We start from the raw sequence: 15,964 nt of genomic DNA on the forward strand, positions 1-15,964 counted from the left end.
AGGAAATCTATGAGCCACAGGATATGGATAATCTGATTTACAAAGTGTAGCTTGCTAACCTTCGGGCTAGGCTCCACCACTTACGGTCACACATCCCCATTTGGCTGTGGTGCTATGAGCCATCCTCCAGGAGTGAAGACCTCAGCACCTGGCCTCTTCAGAGTCCAGAAAAAGGAGGAGTTTCTGCCCCTCTGTTAAAACCAGTTTTTGTTTGAAGACCTACCTTTTCTACCCGCACCTGACACAAATTATGCTTTCTCCTGAGATGGTGAAGTTCTTCTGGGAGGCTTTCACGGAAACCTTGGCTTAATACACCAATAGTCCTGGTGTTCTTACAAGAGGAAACATGGGGAGTCATGGATCAGGTGGTGGTGGGGGGCCTCGGGTCATCATGGAAAGCAATCACCACAGCATGGCTGAGAGATGACAAAGACCTGAATTAGGGCAAAGCTGTGGGAGTGCAGTGGATGTGGGGGTGGTAGAGTGGGTCAGAATGGATGAGATTTCATCATTGAGGGGAATGAAGGAGTCACTAGTGACCATCATAAATCTGACTTAGGTACCTGGGGGATGGGGATGTATTTACTGTGTTGGGGACCCAGGAGGAGTTGGAGGTAATTTGGGGGAGAAAAGTGACTTCAGTATCTTTTGACTTGGGGATGCCTGCGGGACATCCAAGGGAGAGCATCCCAATTGCTCCCTGACTTTTAGTTTTCTTTCGTTTTGCTTGCAAAATCAGAGAGAAGCAGCATCCTGTCAGGGGCTGTTGCTTTCCCTTTGGTCCCGCTGCTGGGTTTTCTCCAGCCCCATGCCCTCAGGCAAGAGAGGAGCTGGCAGCGCAGTCTGCTGGGGGCTGCAGGGCAGGCTCTTAACACAGCAGGGCCCTTCAGATGTTCCGAAACTGACAATCTCAGGTCTACCACCTGCCAGCATTTGTTCACAGAGACACAGCATCACAAACTCTCTGGACTGGAAGGGACGTTAGAGGTCATCCGTTCCAGCCTCGGGGTTGGCATTTCCAGACTGTTCTAATAATTTAAGAGTTCCTCCTCCTATTAATGTGGGAGACTTTCTTCTAACTTCCCCTTCATATGCTATTAAAGACATGGCCCTACCCGTCCGTGGGCCTTCTTCCTTGGGAGAAGTGTGCTGGGGCTCATGTTCGTGGATCTAGCAGGGAGGGACACGACGAGGCCAGGTTTGGGAACACAAGTTCTTTTTGTCCTTCACACTACAGCTACGAGCATGGTCTCCATGGTTACGGCAGCTTTTCAGAGGTCTACATTTTCATTTTCTCTATTTCCCTAAATGTCTAATTTATGAATAGTCTGTTTAGGTAACCTACTGGAAGTTTCTGTATGGATATGAAAATCAAGAAATATATATAGTGAAAACAACAAAACAAGCAGGCTGATAGGCATTTTGGGTACTTTTTTTTCTCCTCCTAATAACAGAAATTAGGATTGACTTTAAAATTTTCAAGTTAAACAAGATTCAATGAAAGAAACACTGCCTTCATGTTCTTCAAAGGCATGTGAGCCAGAGAGGGGCTGGAGCTAACCCAATTATGTTTTCTTTAACGTGAAATAGCTATTTGCCTGACATTGCATTTGCACCTCACCGATGGGACATTGATTTCCACACCCCCCCCCCCCCCCGCCCGGGCTCCCTTTGAACATGAAAGTGTTTTTTCCTATTTCCCCCCTTGTGAGAGCAGTGATAAGAACAGATCGATAATTACATTGTTGGATAAAAATGAATATAAATTTTATTGAAAAACAACACCAGCAACAATGTGGGGAAAGCATACGCAACAGCCACTGGCCCCCACAACTCAACACACACGTTATGAAAAGTAATCACCTCTTAAGATTTCCAGCTACTTATTCCAAATGAAAAGAAATGATAGACCCCAGATAAACTGATGTGGGACACAGACGCACACCCCCTTTGAACACACTGCTAACAGCAAAGGATGCAGCAGCCTCGCTCGCCTTGTGTTTGCTGCGGGCCACTTAGTGTATTTCAAGGATTCACTGGTTTAGAGAGAATTTAGTCCTTCCAGTTAGCATGGCATCTAAAACCCAGACCACTGGGAAAACTTTTCAAGTCCTTTCAGAAGAGGATTTCACAAACTTTCTTGGCAACTTGTCTCTCCTGCTTAAAAACAGGAAGTAGTTCTTTATGTCTAGCCTAAATCCTTCATGCTTCAGTTAATCTATTTATTTCCTTTTAGTCTCAGCAGGCTGTGAGGAGTTTGTCTTGGTGGGACAATGTAGCATATGGGGAACTCAAAATGATCATAATCAGATTGAAACGGGAGTCCAGCTGCGCTGCTGGCATTTCCGAAACCAGCGAGAAGAAGGTAATTGCAGTTGTGGTTGTAGCCCATTTGCCTCCCACTGCCCGACCCTCCCCAGCCTTCTGGACCCTTCTGCCTGTGGCCTGAGGTCTGCCACCCTAGGACGTGCCAGCCAAAGCTCTGAGATTGATCAGTTTCAATCCTTCACTGGCGAAGTAATGAGTGCGGTGAAAGCTGTCCCTTCTAGTCCCATATCCAGGGTTTCCATTTCACGATGTGATTCCCGGGCAAACCACTCCCCAATATTATATTCCGAGTCTTATCACCCTGCCAGGCAGTCCCCAAGCTCACCTCACAGCTTGTACGTAGCAAAGATGTGCTCCGTGTGCACACGAGGAAGCGGCGAGATTCCACGAGAAAGCACCCAGTGGATTTAACACAAACATCTCAGCAGGATATTTCAGATTCTGCGTAAAAACCCTGGTGATAGACTCAGCCTCCCAGTTTTCCTCACCGGCAGCTCCACACATTGGGCACCAGGGAGCGCCAGTGTCATTCCACCAGGCGCTGGGACCCCACCGCCAGGAGACAAAGATGGGGATTTGAATAAAAGATTTCAAAATGCAACCCCGAATTCTACCCTGAGCAGCATGCGTATAAAAATTCATGAAGATTGGATTTCATTTCATGTATTTTTACTTCAGTGGAAAGAAATACAGGTGATTTTTTACTGTGCCTACAGCTGTCTTTACAAAGGTGGGGGGGGGGGGGACGTGGTTGCTCTGCAGACACTTTGAGAGGCTGGGCCTTGTCTTGGTTCCTGGGGCAGCTCCTGTTTTGCTGGGTGGCATTCTCTGCATGCTCCAGAAGGTATTAATTATATTATTTTAAAAAAGATACATGCCGTTCTCATCAGGACTAGCCATGGCTCTGGGTCCAGTGAGTGACATGAATCACAGAAGGCACTTACTATTTTGACAAAACACAGCACATTTCTTTCAGCCCATAAAATCAAAGGTGTGAAAAGAGGCTGTTTTCAGGGTGTAAAAACTCCCCTTGTTTTCCTGTCTTAGTGCATAGCAGTTCCGCCTCTGGGGCCTTTGTGTATTTTCCAGGCCTGAGTGATGCAGTGCCAAATGCCTGGGTGGCGGAGCCTGCCAGAGGACTGGACATAGGCCAGGGCAGAGCTCAGACCCTCGTGGTGTACTCCCTTCGTTTCCAGGACCCCCAGCCTGGTAGAGGATGGGCTTCCCTGTAACGTGGCCGTGGGCCAGGTCCAAGCTGGGTGGCAGCGGGGATCTTCGGGGAGATGATGGCCTGACGTGTTAGGATGGAGCTTTAGACAGGCCTGTGCAGGGGAGGCTGCTGCTGCCCACCCTGAGCTCTGAGATGGCAGGGGCAAGGGCCCCTTGGTCCTGCCCATAACCCCAGCATCTAGCACAGTGCCTGGTGCATATTAAGTGCCCCGTGAACATTTGCTGAAGACACAAATGTGCGGATGAAGGCACGAGCATCGGGCTGGCCCTGGCTGTGGCTGAGCCTGAGGACATTTAGAATGGTGGGGGGTGGGGGCAGTGCTGGCCAGTGCCAGCTCTCAGGGTGGGGGTGCTGGGTTAGGCAGGGGCCACAGAGCTGAGAGGCCAGGAGACAGGGAGCACCTGCAGGGCCTCCAGGAGCCAGGAGGGTGTTGCAGTGACCACACAAGGCCTCTCCATCCCTCCCTCTCGCGCTGCCCTTGCAGGAGCCAGCCTCTTGGTTGTTGCCATGGCAACACCGGCCTGAGGTGCTGCTGAGGGCCGGTGGGCAGCTGAGGCTCCCAGGGCTGAGCAAGCGTGGAAGGCAGGACCCCAGGGTCTCTCATGTCAGAGAAAGGAAGGAAGGGAGATGGAATATGGACGAGCACAGAAACTGCTCTCAGAGCAGGTGGAGGTCCCCCCCACCCAACCCCAGCCAGGCTTTGCTGGTAGGGACCACTGGGGGCCGGCAGAACTGTGTTTTTACATGAGTCTGCTTGGCACTACGGTATTTGCACTACTTCCTGCCTGGCCTCCCTGCCCAGGTCTTTGTTTAGGGTTACCAACAAGGCCCCCCTCAAGGCTCTAGCAGCCTCTTATGAAAGCTGCAGGCCAGGGCCTGCGGTCAGGCTCTGAGAGGGCCTGGAGGGCCACCAACTAACTAGACTGAACTGACCCTCAGGTTCCTCTGGGAGCACAGAGTAGGAGGTCTCTCACCCTTAGACTCAGGTGGCAGGGCTAACGTGGCATCTTTCACCCCCGGGCCCTCTACCCCAGACACCCAAGGGTGGGCACCGGGAGTCCCCCTGTAACTTTTCTGTTGCCACATCACAGGTATGCACAGGGATTGTGGAGCCTCCAGCCCATCATGGGCCGGCCAGCTCCCTCTTCACACCTTCTTTTTTCTAAGGCTCTTGAGGAGCGAGAGGCAGCAGGAATGCTGAAGACGGTCAGGTCTGGGAAAAAAACGGCAGTGCAACCCTCCCGGGGGTCCGGGAATTGGTGAGACACACTGATGCTGCCTGCAAGGGGCTCTGTGATTCAGAATAACTCAGCCTTGCAGATCAGGTCCCTCTTGGGCACAGAGGAGAACTCTCCCACCATCACGTGAAAAGCTTTCTGCCTGAGCCGTGTCCCTGCTTTCCCACATCAGCCCTATAAAAACAACAACAGCATTAACACGAGAAGGGGGCATCTGGGCAGGGGTGTACAGTTTACAATACCTTGGATTTACATAGCACCTTTTTCTTCTAAAGGGCCTTTGCCTCAGTCCCCTCGGCCACCGCCACAACCGAGTGCAGCCATCAGAACAGAAGCGTCACAGCTCCCGCGGCAGAGCGGAGAGACTGGGGCAGAGGCCTAGAAGTGATTTCATGCAGACTCGGTGTCCAGGGCTCTCTGCACTTCCCGTTGGGCCCTCCCTGGGCAAGTGTGGCCTCGGCCCTCTGGGAGGGTGTGGCCGGGGTGCCGGCCCTCACTGGGCGTTCACTTTGTATTTCAGGATGTAGGAGTAGAAGTTGTGGTTGGCGTTCTCCAGCACCATGACATAGACTTCCTGGCAGCCGGCCGTGTTGCAGCTGCCCTCCCAGTAGCCCTCTCGATTCAGGGTCAGGGGCCACGTGTCCTGCCCCTTCACCAGGGCTTTGGCGATGCCATGTAGCTTCAGTTTGAACGGGACGTTCCGGTTGGCAGGAAGCACGCCCGACAGAGGCTCCAGCAGCTCATTGTCCTGCCCCCAGTTGCCAAAGCTCTCCGGGAACATGGGCCAGTTCACCTTGGTGTTGGTGCAGCACAGGAGATAATTGAAGACGAAGACATAGTTGCCCGGCTCCAGCCTCTTCTTGACAAAGATCTTGAGGGCAAACTTGCCGGCCTGGGGCAACTGGACTTTGAGCTCTGCCCGCTTCTCCCGCTGCGTCTGGAAGATGTAGCGCCGCTGCGTCTCCTCGGTGATGGGGCCTTCGTCCCCGTGCAGGGAAGCCAGGACGCTGATGCCCTCCTCCACGCCGAAGCTGACGGAGCAGCGCCCGTCGCTGGTGTGGATGATGGGGTCGGGGTGGGAGGGCTTCATGATGCCCATCTGCTCCGAGAACCAGCTGGGGCCCACGGGCTGGTGCAGCTCAGCTGGCAGCCGGACGCCGATGTCCACGTAGTTGCACTTGAGCGTGTACTCCAGCACCGAGCTGTAGATGTCAGACTTGCCTTTGGCAAAGATCTGCAGCTTGTGGGTGCCCACGGTTGGAGGGTATATGTCCAGCTTCATCCCGTTCTTCCTGAGGCTCAGCAGCCCATGCTCCTGCTTGCCATTGAGCATAAACATGAAGAGCGTGGGGGCACAGCTCTCAACGGTGACAGTGGCCTTCCCGTTCACTGTGGAGAGAGAACCAGGGTCAGGTGGGATGGGCCCAGTATGTGCTGATTTGCTGGTAAATGTTTAGCAGCTGGGTCTCTGGACGAGGGGTGGGGGTGGGAAGCCCTAATTTCTAGTGGCTGCCCACTTCCATGGTGTAAATACTTTCAGCACGATGGATTTTAAGCAATTGAAGTGATGTCACTGACCACGATGTGAGCCAGCTGCGGCACACCGCTGGAAGGGCTCCCCTCCGCGCTGCGGGTGGTTCTCTTAGAGTGAGCTGAAAGCTGAGGGTCTCCAAAGAAAATCTGCCCCCGCTGGATGTGCTTGCCCCACCCAGGTGATTCACATTAGATGAAGGTTGCATGGAGGCTTAGTCTGGTTCTGGAGCAGGGGAGAGGGTCCATGACCAGTTGGAGAGACACCCTTTGTCTCCTTCCAGTCTCGAGTCTTGCCTCATACCTCCCCCTCCTGGCATCTGTTCTTTACAGTGTCAGCAGCTGTCAGGTGAACGCAGGACCTTAAAACCTGGCTGGAATGGTTCACCACCGAAGGCTGCGCTCAAGGGGTGGGGCTGCCTCCTAGCTCCTGGAGCCCCCACCCAGGCCTCCCACAGGGACGTGGCTCGGTGTGTCTCTGGAAAGGTCAAAGGTGAAGGGGAGGGCCTTTTGCATCCACCCACCTTCTGCCTCTCCCTGTGCCTTCCAGTTTTGTCTTCCTCTGTCCTCGTCACTTTTTCAGGGACAGGTGGCCAGTTCTCTGGCTTTATAGCCCGTGAGCATTCCCCGACGTGGTTCTCCCTGCCTCACGGGACCATGGGGAGGGGTGGTGGCTCCTTCAGAGCCTCATCCACCTTCCTCCATGCGGAAACCTCTCCCTACCTTCCACTGCCAACCCATTCCCACTGCAGTTCCCCTCCACCCATGTAACTCTCTTCTGGCCCCTGACCCCACTCTCCAAAGACTTCAGTCACTTCCTCCTAGAGTCTGGGCTGCTGGCATGCCCTCCTGGAAGTGCTCTTCTCCCCTTTCACCCACCATGCTCTCTAGCCTAGCCCTCTTCCCAGCCTGCTGACCACCGCCCCATCTTTGCTGCCATCCCTTTCCTTTCCGGTATATCAATCGTGGAGTGTTTTGTGCTTTGGTGCTATTTTCTTTGTCTACTTTCTTTCTCTTGGTTGAATCTGTACTCTCTCTTTGCTTCCTCTTCTAAGCCAATTCAGCGGGCAGAAGCTGTCTCAGCCTTCAACTGCTCACGGACCCAGTCTGTTCCATCTTGCATGAGAGTTGGCTGGTGAGATCCTGTGGAATTCATGTCTGATGTGGAGTGCCAACCAGCACCTCCACATGGCTGCCCGAGGACCCCGAGGAAAATACCTGGTCACTCTTGGGCTCACTTGTGTAGGTCACCATCAAACTGGAGACCAGTGAGAGACCTGTCCCTCCTGCCTGGCCTGAGTCAGGACCCTCCTTTTGGGGGCCACAGGGCATTCTCTCACATCCTCCAGGGCACACCTCCTCACATCCAGTAGCCTTCACAGTCTTCTTCCCTCCACTGCTTTCCTCCAAACCAGGTAAGACCTTAGTATAATGTCTGACTGCAAAGAATGCAAAAAAAAAAAAAAAAAAAAAAAAAAAAAGCCTTTTTCCAAGCCCTCAAGTGACGTTGAGCTCCTCGGAAGCCTCTCTTGTAGCTCCGCATCTCCTTCAGGAAACTTAGCACCAGTGCAATGAATTAGTTCTCTGCAATGTCTGTCTTCCCTGCAGGGGTGGGGCTGTGGGGAACTGCACTCCTGCCTCCTTTCCTTACTGTCCAGGGAAAGGACCAGGGTGCCTGGCCCAGCAGATTCTAGGCAAAGGTGAGCTGAATGGCTGGAAGACTTGAAATAAGGGCTGGTGACTCCAGGGACTCTGCAGGAGCCTGTGACCCACCCCTGCATCCCTTTTCCCTCCACCTCCCCTCATCCGTCTCAGTGGTATTCCACCCCCTACATCCTGTGTCCTCTTCCTTCCCTGCTTTTGCCCACCTGTTTCCCTCTTCTGCTTTCTTCCCGTCCCCACTCTTAACAAAACTAGCTCCAACAAAGAAAAATTCTTTAAATATGCATCATGAATATGGAATCAAATTTGAGATTACTGTACATTAAGAAACCCAGTGTTTACAGTTCTGTGTCTCTTGCAAAGGCAAGTTCTACTCCGCTATTAATTTGATGTTGCTGTAGCCTGGTCCATTCTTCCCTGTGGTTCCATGGGCCACAACAGACCGACCAGGCTCCCCATCGGATATAAGCGCGGAAATGTATTCTCAAAGACGGCAACCTCATGCTGTTATTTTAACAGCAGGAGCCTCCAGGTATTTGTAGTTTTAAAAAAGTAGCCCAGAGCTCAGCAGACTAGTTACGGCAACCATTGTGAGGTGGAAGGGACAAATCAGTTGGAAGGAGTGTGGGGACACCTGTGCTCCCTGCACCCCTATCACTGTGCAGTGTGGGGTGGGGCTCACCCACAGACCCGCGCACAGACTTCTCTGTGCTAACAGCCAGTGTGAGCTCAGGCCTTCCCAGGCCCCATGCAGCAGAGATGGTGCTGACCAGCAGTCCTTTGCTAAAGTGTGTGGCGGGTGGGTGGCTGGGTGGGGGCAGGTGCATTGACAGGGTTGTGCTGGGCCCTGTAGTGTGTCCAGGTTATGTTCCCAGCCCCAGACCAGGCACGAGGGCCTTGAACATACATAAGACAAAGTCCTCTGGAGTCGGCCCTGTGAGGCTTGTGACCACAGTTCTATGGCCTCCCCTCCCCTCAACATACAGGTGGCCCCCGTAAACCTCAGAGCGCACAAACACACCAGGCTGGGTGCCCGAGGCTGCTGTGGGGATCCGGGGAGCAAAGGTCAGTCCAGGTCAGCCATGGGACAGCTCAGCTGGGTGTCCTGCACTGCCTACTCCCAGGGAAGTTGGCTGGGAAAGGCTGGACTCTGCCTCCAGGAGGGAAGCAGAGCCAAGGGGCATTTGGGCTAGTGAGGGAAGGGCGCCGAGGAAGCCAGGCTGTTCCTCTGGAGCCAGCCCTAGCCTAGGGGTGCTGGAGGGCTTGCTGTGTCCTGCCAGTGTATGTCTGTCCCTGTGTACCGTGATGCCTGCTCTCTTCCAGCTCCCAAGACCCAGCTCGGCAGCCACTCCCCGTAACAAAGCCTCCCCCAGTTCTCTGTCCTGGGAGACCCCCATTGCTCCCCCACTAGCCGGTTAGACCACTGACACACAGATCCCAGCTTGGCTGGGCCAACACGTCCTCTTTTCCAGGAGGTCGGAACAACAGAGCAGGCTAGTGAGCTTCTGTCGAGGACCTGAACTGGGAGGTGGGTACAGCCAGGCCTGAGGCAGTCCTTTCCCTGCTGTGGGCACTGGGAGAGACTCACCTAGCTACGGACCCTTCAGTCCTGACTTGCTGACAGGTTGGGGTGTGAGTGTGGCCCTCAGGGGCTAGGGAAACCCAAGGACTTCCTACGCAAGGATGCGTAGGTGTGCTCAGGCATCTGTCCCTGCAAATGTGACCTATGGCTGCGTCCTGCCCTGATACCCTGTTGGCCTTGGCTGCCTTAGTAGCACCTGCACATACATACAGCTTACAGCAAGCTCACGGGCCCTGGCAGTCCCCTGGGGGCCCGGATGCCTTGAGGTACAGAGCAGGCTGCTCTGTCCCTGCTGCTACCCCACGGGCCACCTGCTCTGGGCTTACCTGTTTTGATCACCGAAGTCTCTGGGTGGGCACTCAACATCCCTTTGTTGTAGAATTCACTCTTGTGGTACATGTTGTTCTCAAACTGCTTCAGAGATTGAGGAGGTTTGAGCAGTTGCCAGTTCTTGTTGTCTGGGAAATGGTCCTCGATGAACAGTGCAGGATGGGTGAGGAAGTAGAATTCATTGTAGCTAGAGGTTGGGGAAGGGGGAAGCTGGTCAGTAGCCATGTGGGGTGATAGGCCTCAGCTCTGTGGAGAAGGAGGCGGGGGCCCGCAGGGGGATCCCTGGGGCCTTCTTTTGCCTAGCATATCCACAGTAGGGGCCCTGCCAACAACCCAGTGGAAGGGCCACTATCTCCAGTCTTAACATGGGCACTGCAGATGGCCCCTCAGTGGCTGCTTCCAGAAATAGGAGCCATGGCAGGATCTGAGGCCCCTTTTAAGAGAAGGCCATAGTCCACTGGGGCTGTCTAGGTGGGGAATGGGCTCCTGCTAGTCTCAAAGCCAAACAGAGATTTGAGGGAGCAAAGGCATAACCAATGGATCAGGTGCAGCTAGTGGGGTGGAGGGCCAGCAGGCAGGGAAGGTCTTGGGTGGGCAGCCCTCCTCTGGCCCCTGGGGCCAATGAGACATGGCTCTCTAGAGGTTAGTGATAGGGAATAAGAGAAGAATTGGGAGGTTCATCTGAGATGGGGATGCTTCACTCTTAGCTTATATTTGGTCTGTGTGCAGAACTGTAGAGATTTAAACTGCAAAAATCAGAGACAGTGCTCTCATTTTTCTGGATAAAAAAGAATCTGAGCTGCAGAGAGAGTTTATGATCCAGGATTAATGTCACGGCCTTAGGTTAAAACCACAGTTGGTCAAAGCCTTGGAGAACAGACATGCTCCAGCGCCCTGCACCCTGCCACCCTGCCCCACCGTGTCTTGCGGTGACTCTGTGCACCCACAGCACCCCTTCCTACAAGCCATAACCCCTTCCGCACAGATACGATGTGGCTGCATTAGGCCCAGAGAGGAGGAGGAGGAACCCTGGTGTCTGGTGGGAGCAGACACCAAGAAGAGAATTCTGGCATCCCAGTGAGAGCTGTAACACCGTCAATGGGCCAAAGGCCTGAAGGGAATCTACAGACTGCTAAAGAGGCTTCTCAGCCCCGCCTTTCCTCTCCCATATGGCCTGTGGGCAAATGCTGGGCTTTTAGAACTTGGGTGGAGGGGGCAACGGGGAGCCAGAGGAGGGATTTTTGCAGGTGGAGGGTGAGGTGACAGAAATGTCTGGACCCTTACTGTCGGCTTGGAGCTGGCTCATCTCAGAGCTGGAGGAAGGGCGGGAGTGGCCAGCAGCAAGCAGAGCCCACCTTCCCCACCCACCTGGCTTGTCTACCCGCTGCTTCAACCTGGCACCTTCCCCATGTCCACCAAGCAGACAGGCAACAGAACTGAGATTTATACTTACAGGAAGGTGAATTTGGAGGTGGCAGAGTCCACCAGGCCGCTGCCCCACGTGCTGTCCAGCAGGTGCCATCTCCCCTCCAGGTACACAGCATTCCAGGCATGGTCAAACTCCCCGGAGAAGCTCTGTCCTGTCTGGTAGCCAAAGCCCTTGGAGTAGCCAGGCACAGTCATGCACTGCACTCCAGCGATCCTGAGGGTGGGACAGGGGGTCTGAGAGGTGGGCTCCTGCTGGCGCTGCCCCTCCCCCACAAGTCTGTCTGTCCACAGCCCCAGGCCTCAGACATATCTGCTGTCTGTCAGTTCCCTGCCCCCCCCTTCCTTTTCCCTGCCTTTCACAAGCCACATACAGATGGCCTGAGGGCTTTTATTTCCAGGGCTGGGGGATAGGGGGACACAGGGTCGGTGGGTCCTACCTGCACAGACTGGCTTTAGTCCCTACTGCCTGTGCATCCCTAAAGACTCCTGAAACATCCTTCCCTGGACTGAACCTGCCTGGTGCTTCACCTGCAGCTCTTCCGGAGGACAGTGGGTGCAATGGTGAGGGTCACCCCAAGAACATGGAAACCCAGGAAATGACGATGTTCTTGAAGAACCAGAGCAGCTCTAAACAGGTGACTGAGGAGCTGGTCTAGGTGACCAGTGTCAGGGAGGGGTGCTGGATGTGAGGGTACAGAAGAAAGCGGACACCGCCCTAGGACACCTGTGTGGGGACACCTGGGGTGGGGCAGCCAGTGTTTCCAGCCCTGACTGGGAGAGGACCGGCCCGTTGCTAAGATTACTCAGGGCTGACTGCCAGGGCCACTGCGGTGCATTAAGCTCATTTGATGACTGATTGCCCTGGCCGCAGTTTCAGAGTCCCTTGTGGATGTCCTTTGGGGGTGAAAATGTTGACCGCTCACTCAACCTGAGCTTTCCACCCTCCTGAGAATGTGTTCCCCCAGAGCTCACAACCTAGGTGGCACCACTTTTTGTGGCCTGGACAGTGGGGGGATGGATGCTGGTCACCTGTGGGGACCACAGAAATCATGCAAGCTACAACCTGGGCATTTACAGCTGAAACCCTGAGGCACCACCCCAAGGCCAAAGCAAGAGCCCTGAGAGTCCCTCCATGACCAGCTGGACTTCCTCTTCAGTGGCCCTGCCCACTGCATGGCAGTTACCAGTGTAGACCGCTACTCTGACCCCGGGGACACCCTGTGCTAGCTCTCCTGGGGGCCTTTGTGTGAATTAGAGAAAGGTGCTCCTTCTTCATGACCCTTTTCCTTCACTTGTGGCAGATGGGTATAATAAACACACAGTGCATGCTATCCAGGACGTTCATGGTGGCCCCTCAAATGTAGTTCCTTTGAGTATCATGCAAGGTACCCGCTGAGTCTGGACTCCCCTCATATGAAGCAATTCTGTACTGTGGGTGTGGATCAGGCCCGGTGGTCCCTGGTGGCCAGGGCCAGGGTCCTTCTGCAGACCAGGCCTGCAGGCTCAGGGGCCTTCCAAAAGAGGGCCACGCAGCCTCTCCAGGTAACCAGCAGGGGGAATGGTTCTGCATTCATCACAGGAACGGGAAATTTTCCCTCTAAAAATATATGTTTGATTAGCAATTCGAATATTGGGGGCACCTGGGTGGCTCAGCTGGTTAAGTGCGGAGTCTTGGTTTTGGCTCAGGTCATGATCTCGGGGTTTGTGAGTTTGAGCCCAGCATCAGGCTCTGTGCTGACAGTGGGGAGCCTGCTTGGGATTTTTTTCTCTCTCCCTCTCTCTCTCTGCCCCTGCCCTGCTCATGTTCTGTCTCTCTCTCTAAAAAAAAAAAAACAAAAAAAACAAAAAAAAAAAAAACAAAAACCCCAAAAAACCCCACATCAGAATATTGGATGAAATATTATGTATCTAAATATTACTTGTCATTTGTTGAGAAAGTCTGTGAAGCCGACATGGGGAGCCTGCGCGTTTCCACCTCCCACCCTGCCAAGGTGCTTCTTCGCCTGCACATGACAACCGCTGCTCCCGTGTCTGCTTGAGCTTTCCTCCTCTGCAGGGGGCAGGCCTGCCCTTCTGCCTGCGGCCTCACAGAAGCGGGTCCAGGCCTCACAGAAGCGGGTCCAGGCCTCCCAGGCTGTCTAAGAAATGCCACACGAGCAGAGCAGCGAAGCCCTCTGGAAAGGGTTTCAGGAGCATGTGGGGGAATGGGGGCAGGGAGCAAGAGGGACTGGATCCTGATGTCAGGTTTTCCTGCTGGTAAAAGCCAAAACCCACTCCTGGAGCAAAAGGGTGGCGCTGGGGCAGGAGGCACAGGAGGCAGCTGCGGGTGGAGGAGGAGCGGAGGAGCCCCCAGGAGGAGAGAAAGTGCTTCTGGAGAGCCCCCTGCCTCGTTAGCTGCAGGAGAAGGGAGGGGTGCCTCTCTGGGGTGGGGGGATCTGAACATGTTTAAGGTCTTAAGAGAAAATGCGCAGCACAGAGGGGTAGGGGGGAAACCAAGGCCAGAGGGTGGGATGGAGGTGCGCATTGGCGGGAGGGAGGGGGTGCTTTCCTAGAGGGTGGGGTTCCATCTATTCAGAGAGAGTGCGAAACGTGAGGGAAGACACGCCCCAGACAATGTTAATTGACAAATGCCTGTAAAACTCTGCCATCAGCGCAAGGCCTGAGCGTGCACGTGTGCACGTGTGGGTGCGTGTGCGTGCGTGTGTAGGGGGAGAAGCGGAGGAGGAGGGCAGAGCGAGCCGCGGCTGTCTTTACCTGGTCTCCTAGTAATGCGATTAGGGGTGATTGTAATTTTCTATTTCAAACTTCTCTATATCTACTAAATTTTCAGTAATGATTATGTGTTACTTTTAGAATTGAAAAAATCCATAAATACTACTTGAAATTGCATTCTTCAGTGAGTTATTTTCCTTTCTTGCCCAGAAACGTCCGTGCGCGCTCACTTGCAGGAAGGAGCATGTGGAGGGATACGTGGAGCCCTGGGAACAGTCCTGCGGAGGGGTAAGTTGACTGAGGCGGGCTGTACACTCTGGACAAGCCACCCACTGGGGCCCCGTCTCACCCCAGAGCCCCCTGCAGTCCAGGAAGGAAGCTGAGCACTGAACGTCCACACGGCCCCCACGTGTTACAGGGCAACGGCCCAGGTGCCGCTGCGGGCAGTGTGGCCCACTGGAATTCAGCCTGAATGCCCTCCCGGGAGAAGCGTGTCCCAGGCAGTGGACCTGCGGGTACCCTCCCACTGAGGGGTGGAGATAGGATTTGAAACCCAAGTGGGGTTGGAGCAGTGGGCTCAGTTCCAAGCCTGCGAAGGGCGGAAGGAGGCAGAACTGGGTGGCAGGATGGGTGGGCTCTGGGCTGAGCCAGGGGATCAGGGCTCTGTCTCAGCTGTACGGTCGCCTCCAGTGTGACCTTGCCAGGCCCATCACGGGCAAAAAGAAAGGTTGGCATGAACTGATCTCTAGGGGCTAATTCTGTGACAGACTGAACAGAAACTGGGAAGGCCATGGGGAATGCCTGGGGCAGAACAAAGAGGAAAAAATAAACTCAGCTGTAGGCTTACGCCGTGCTTGACTATGATAGGACGATATTTTGTTACCTGGCAGCAATATGCAAGATGAATTGGACAAAGAAGTCATAAGGCATTACTGTTAATAATCCATAATTCTCATGCAAAATAGTGGAACTAGTCATTCCAGCTGCTGGGTGCTAGTCAGGATGACCCACGGCCATTTCATGTTACCAGAAGATCACTGGCTGTGTACACTATGTGAAAAGCACTGTACCAGGCACCAGGGAATAATATCATATCTCATAGCATGATAAATACTATAGCGTAATAAAATATTGTAAAAGTAAAGTTCACTGGCTGCCCGAGATGCGCTCATAGTGGTAAGGGGAGCAGATATGTGCACCATCACTAAAATGCCAGTGATGAACACAGCCCTTTTAGGGGACCAAAGGAAGAGGAATTCGCTAGAAAGATCTAGAAGAGCATTGAAGAAGGGACAGAAATGTTTCCACCTCCTACTACTGAGATCTGACCAGCCATCTTAGAGACGAAAATAGCATCCCACGACATCTACCTAATAACCTCAGGCTGCAGAATCTTGGGTTTTCCTTTTGACCGTTAAAAAAATTTTTTCTAATGTTTATTTATTTCTGAGACAGAGACAGAGCATGAGTGGGGGAGGGGCAGAGAGAGAGGGAGACAAAGAATCTGAAGCAGGCTCCAGGCTCTGAGCTGTCAGCACAGAGTCCGACGCGGGGCTCAAACTCACAAACCGTGAGATCATGACCTGAGCCGAAGTCAGTCGCTCAACCGAGCCACCCAGGCACCCCTTGACCGTTTTTAAAACACCAACACTAGTGGTATCGATTGAGGATGTGGTAGAACCAGCCTGTGACTGTTATTTTATACAGACATGGTCAGGGTCCTGCCATGAAAACCATAAATGCTGTGTTAGCCACACCACTGCCAGGCCCCCAGCAGGGTGGCTGCACTGTCTGGGGTGGGCAATGTGCCCTGTGGGCATCAGGCTCTGACCATAGCGGACTCCCCCAACTCTGATCACCTCTCTAAGGTGTGTGAATCATGTAGAAAGTAAGAGAGGGAGGGAGGGAGGGATGTTGCCAAGG

At 53.8% G+C, this 15,964-nt stretch overlaps 1 protein-coding gene across 1 annotated transcript in view; it reads right to left on the reverse strand.

Annotated features, from left to right (window-relative positions):
* Window positions 1–2,960: 2,960 nt before the first annotated feature.
* Window positions 2,961–15,964, reverse strand: part of KY (kyphoscoliosis peptidase) — a 59,133-nt gene continuing 46,129 nt past the window's right edge. Inside the window, exons 13-15 of the mRNA XM_030328424.1 lie at window positions 11,355–11,543; window positions 9,898–10,088; window positions 2,961–6,186 (exon numbers count right to left, since the gene is read on the reverse strand). Of these exons, the coding sequence (XP_030184284.1) occupies window positions 5,291–6,186; window positions 9,898–10,088; window positions 11,355–11,543 (1,276 nt within the window). The 3' untranslated portion in view covers window positions 2,961–5,290. The remainder of the gene's footprint in view (window positions 6,187–9,897; window positions 10,089–11,354; window positions 11,544–15,964) is intronic.

The sequence above is a fragment of the Lynx canadensis genome, chromosome C2, assembly GCF_007474595.2.
Source record: "Lynx canadensis isolate LIC74 chromosome C2, mLynCan4.pri.v2, whole genome shotgun sequence".
Classification (NCBI taxonomy): Eukaryota; Metazoa; Chordata; class Mammalia; order Carnivora; family Felidae; genus Lynx; species Lynx canadensis.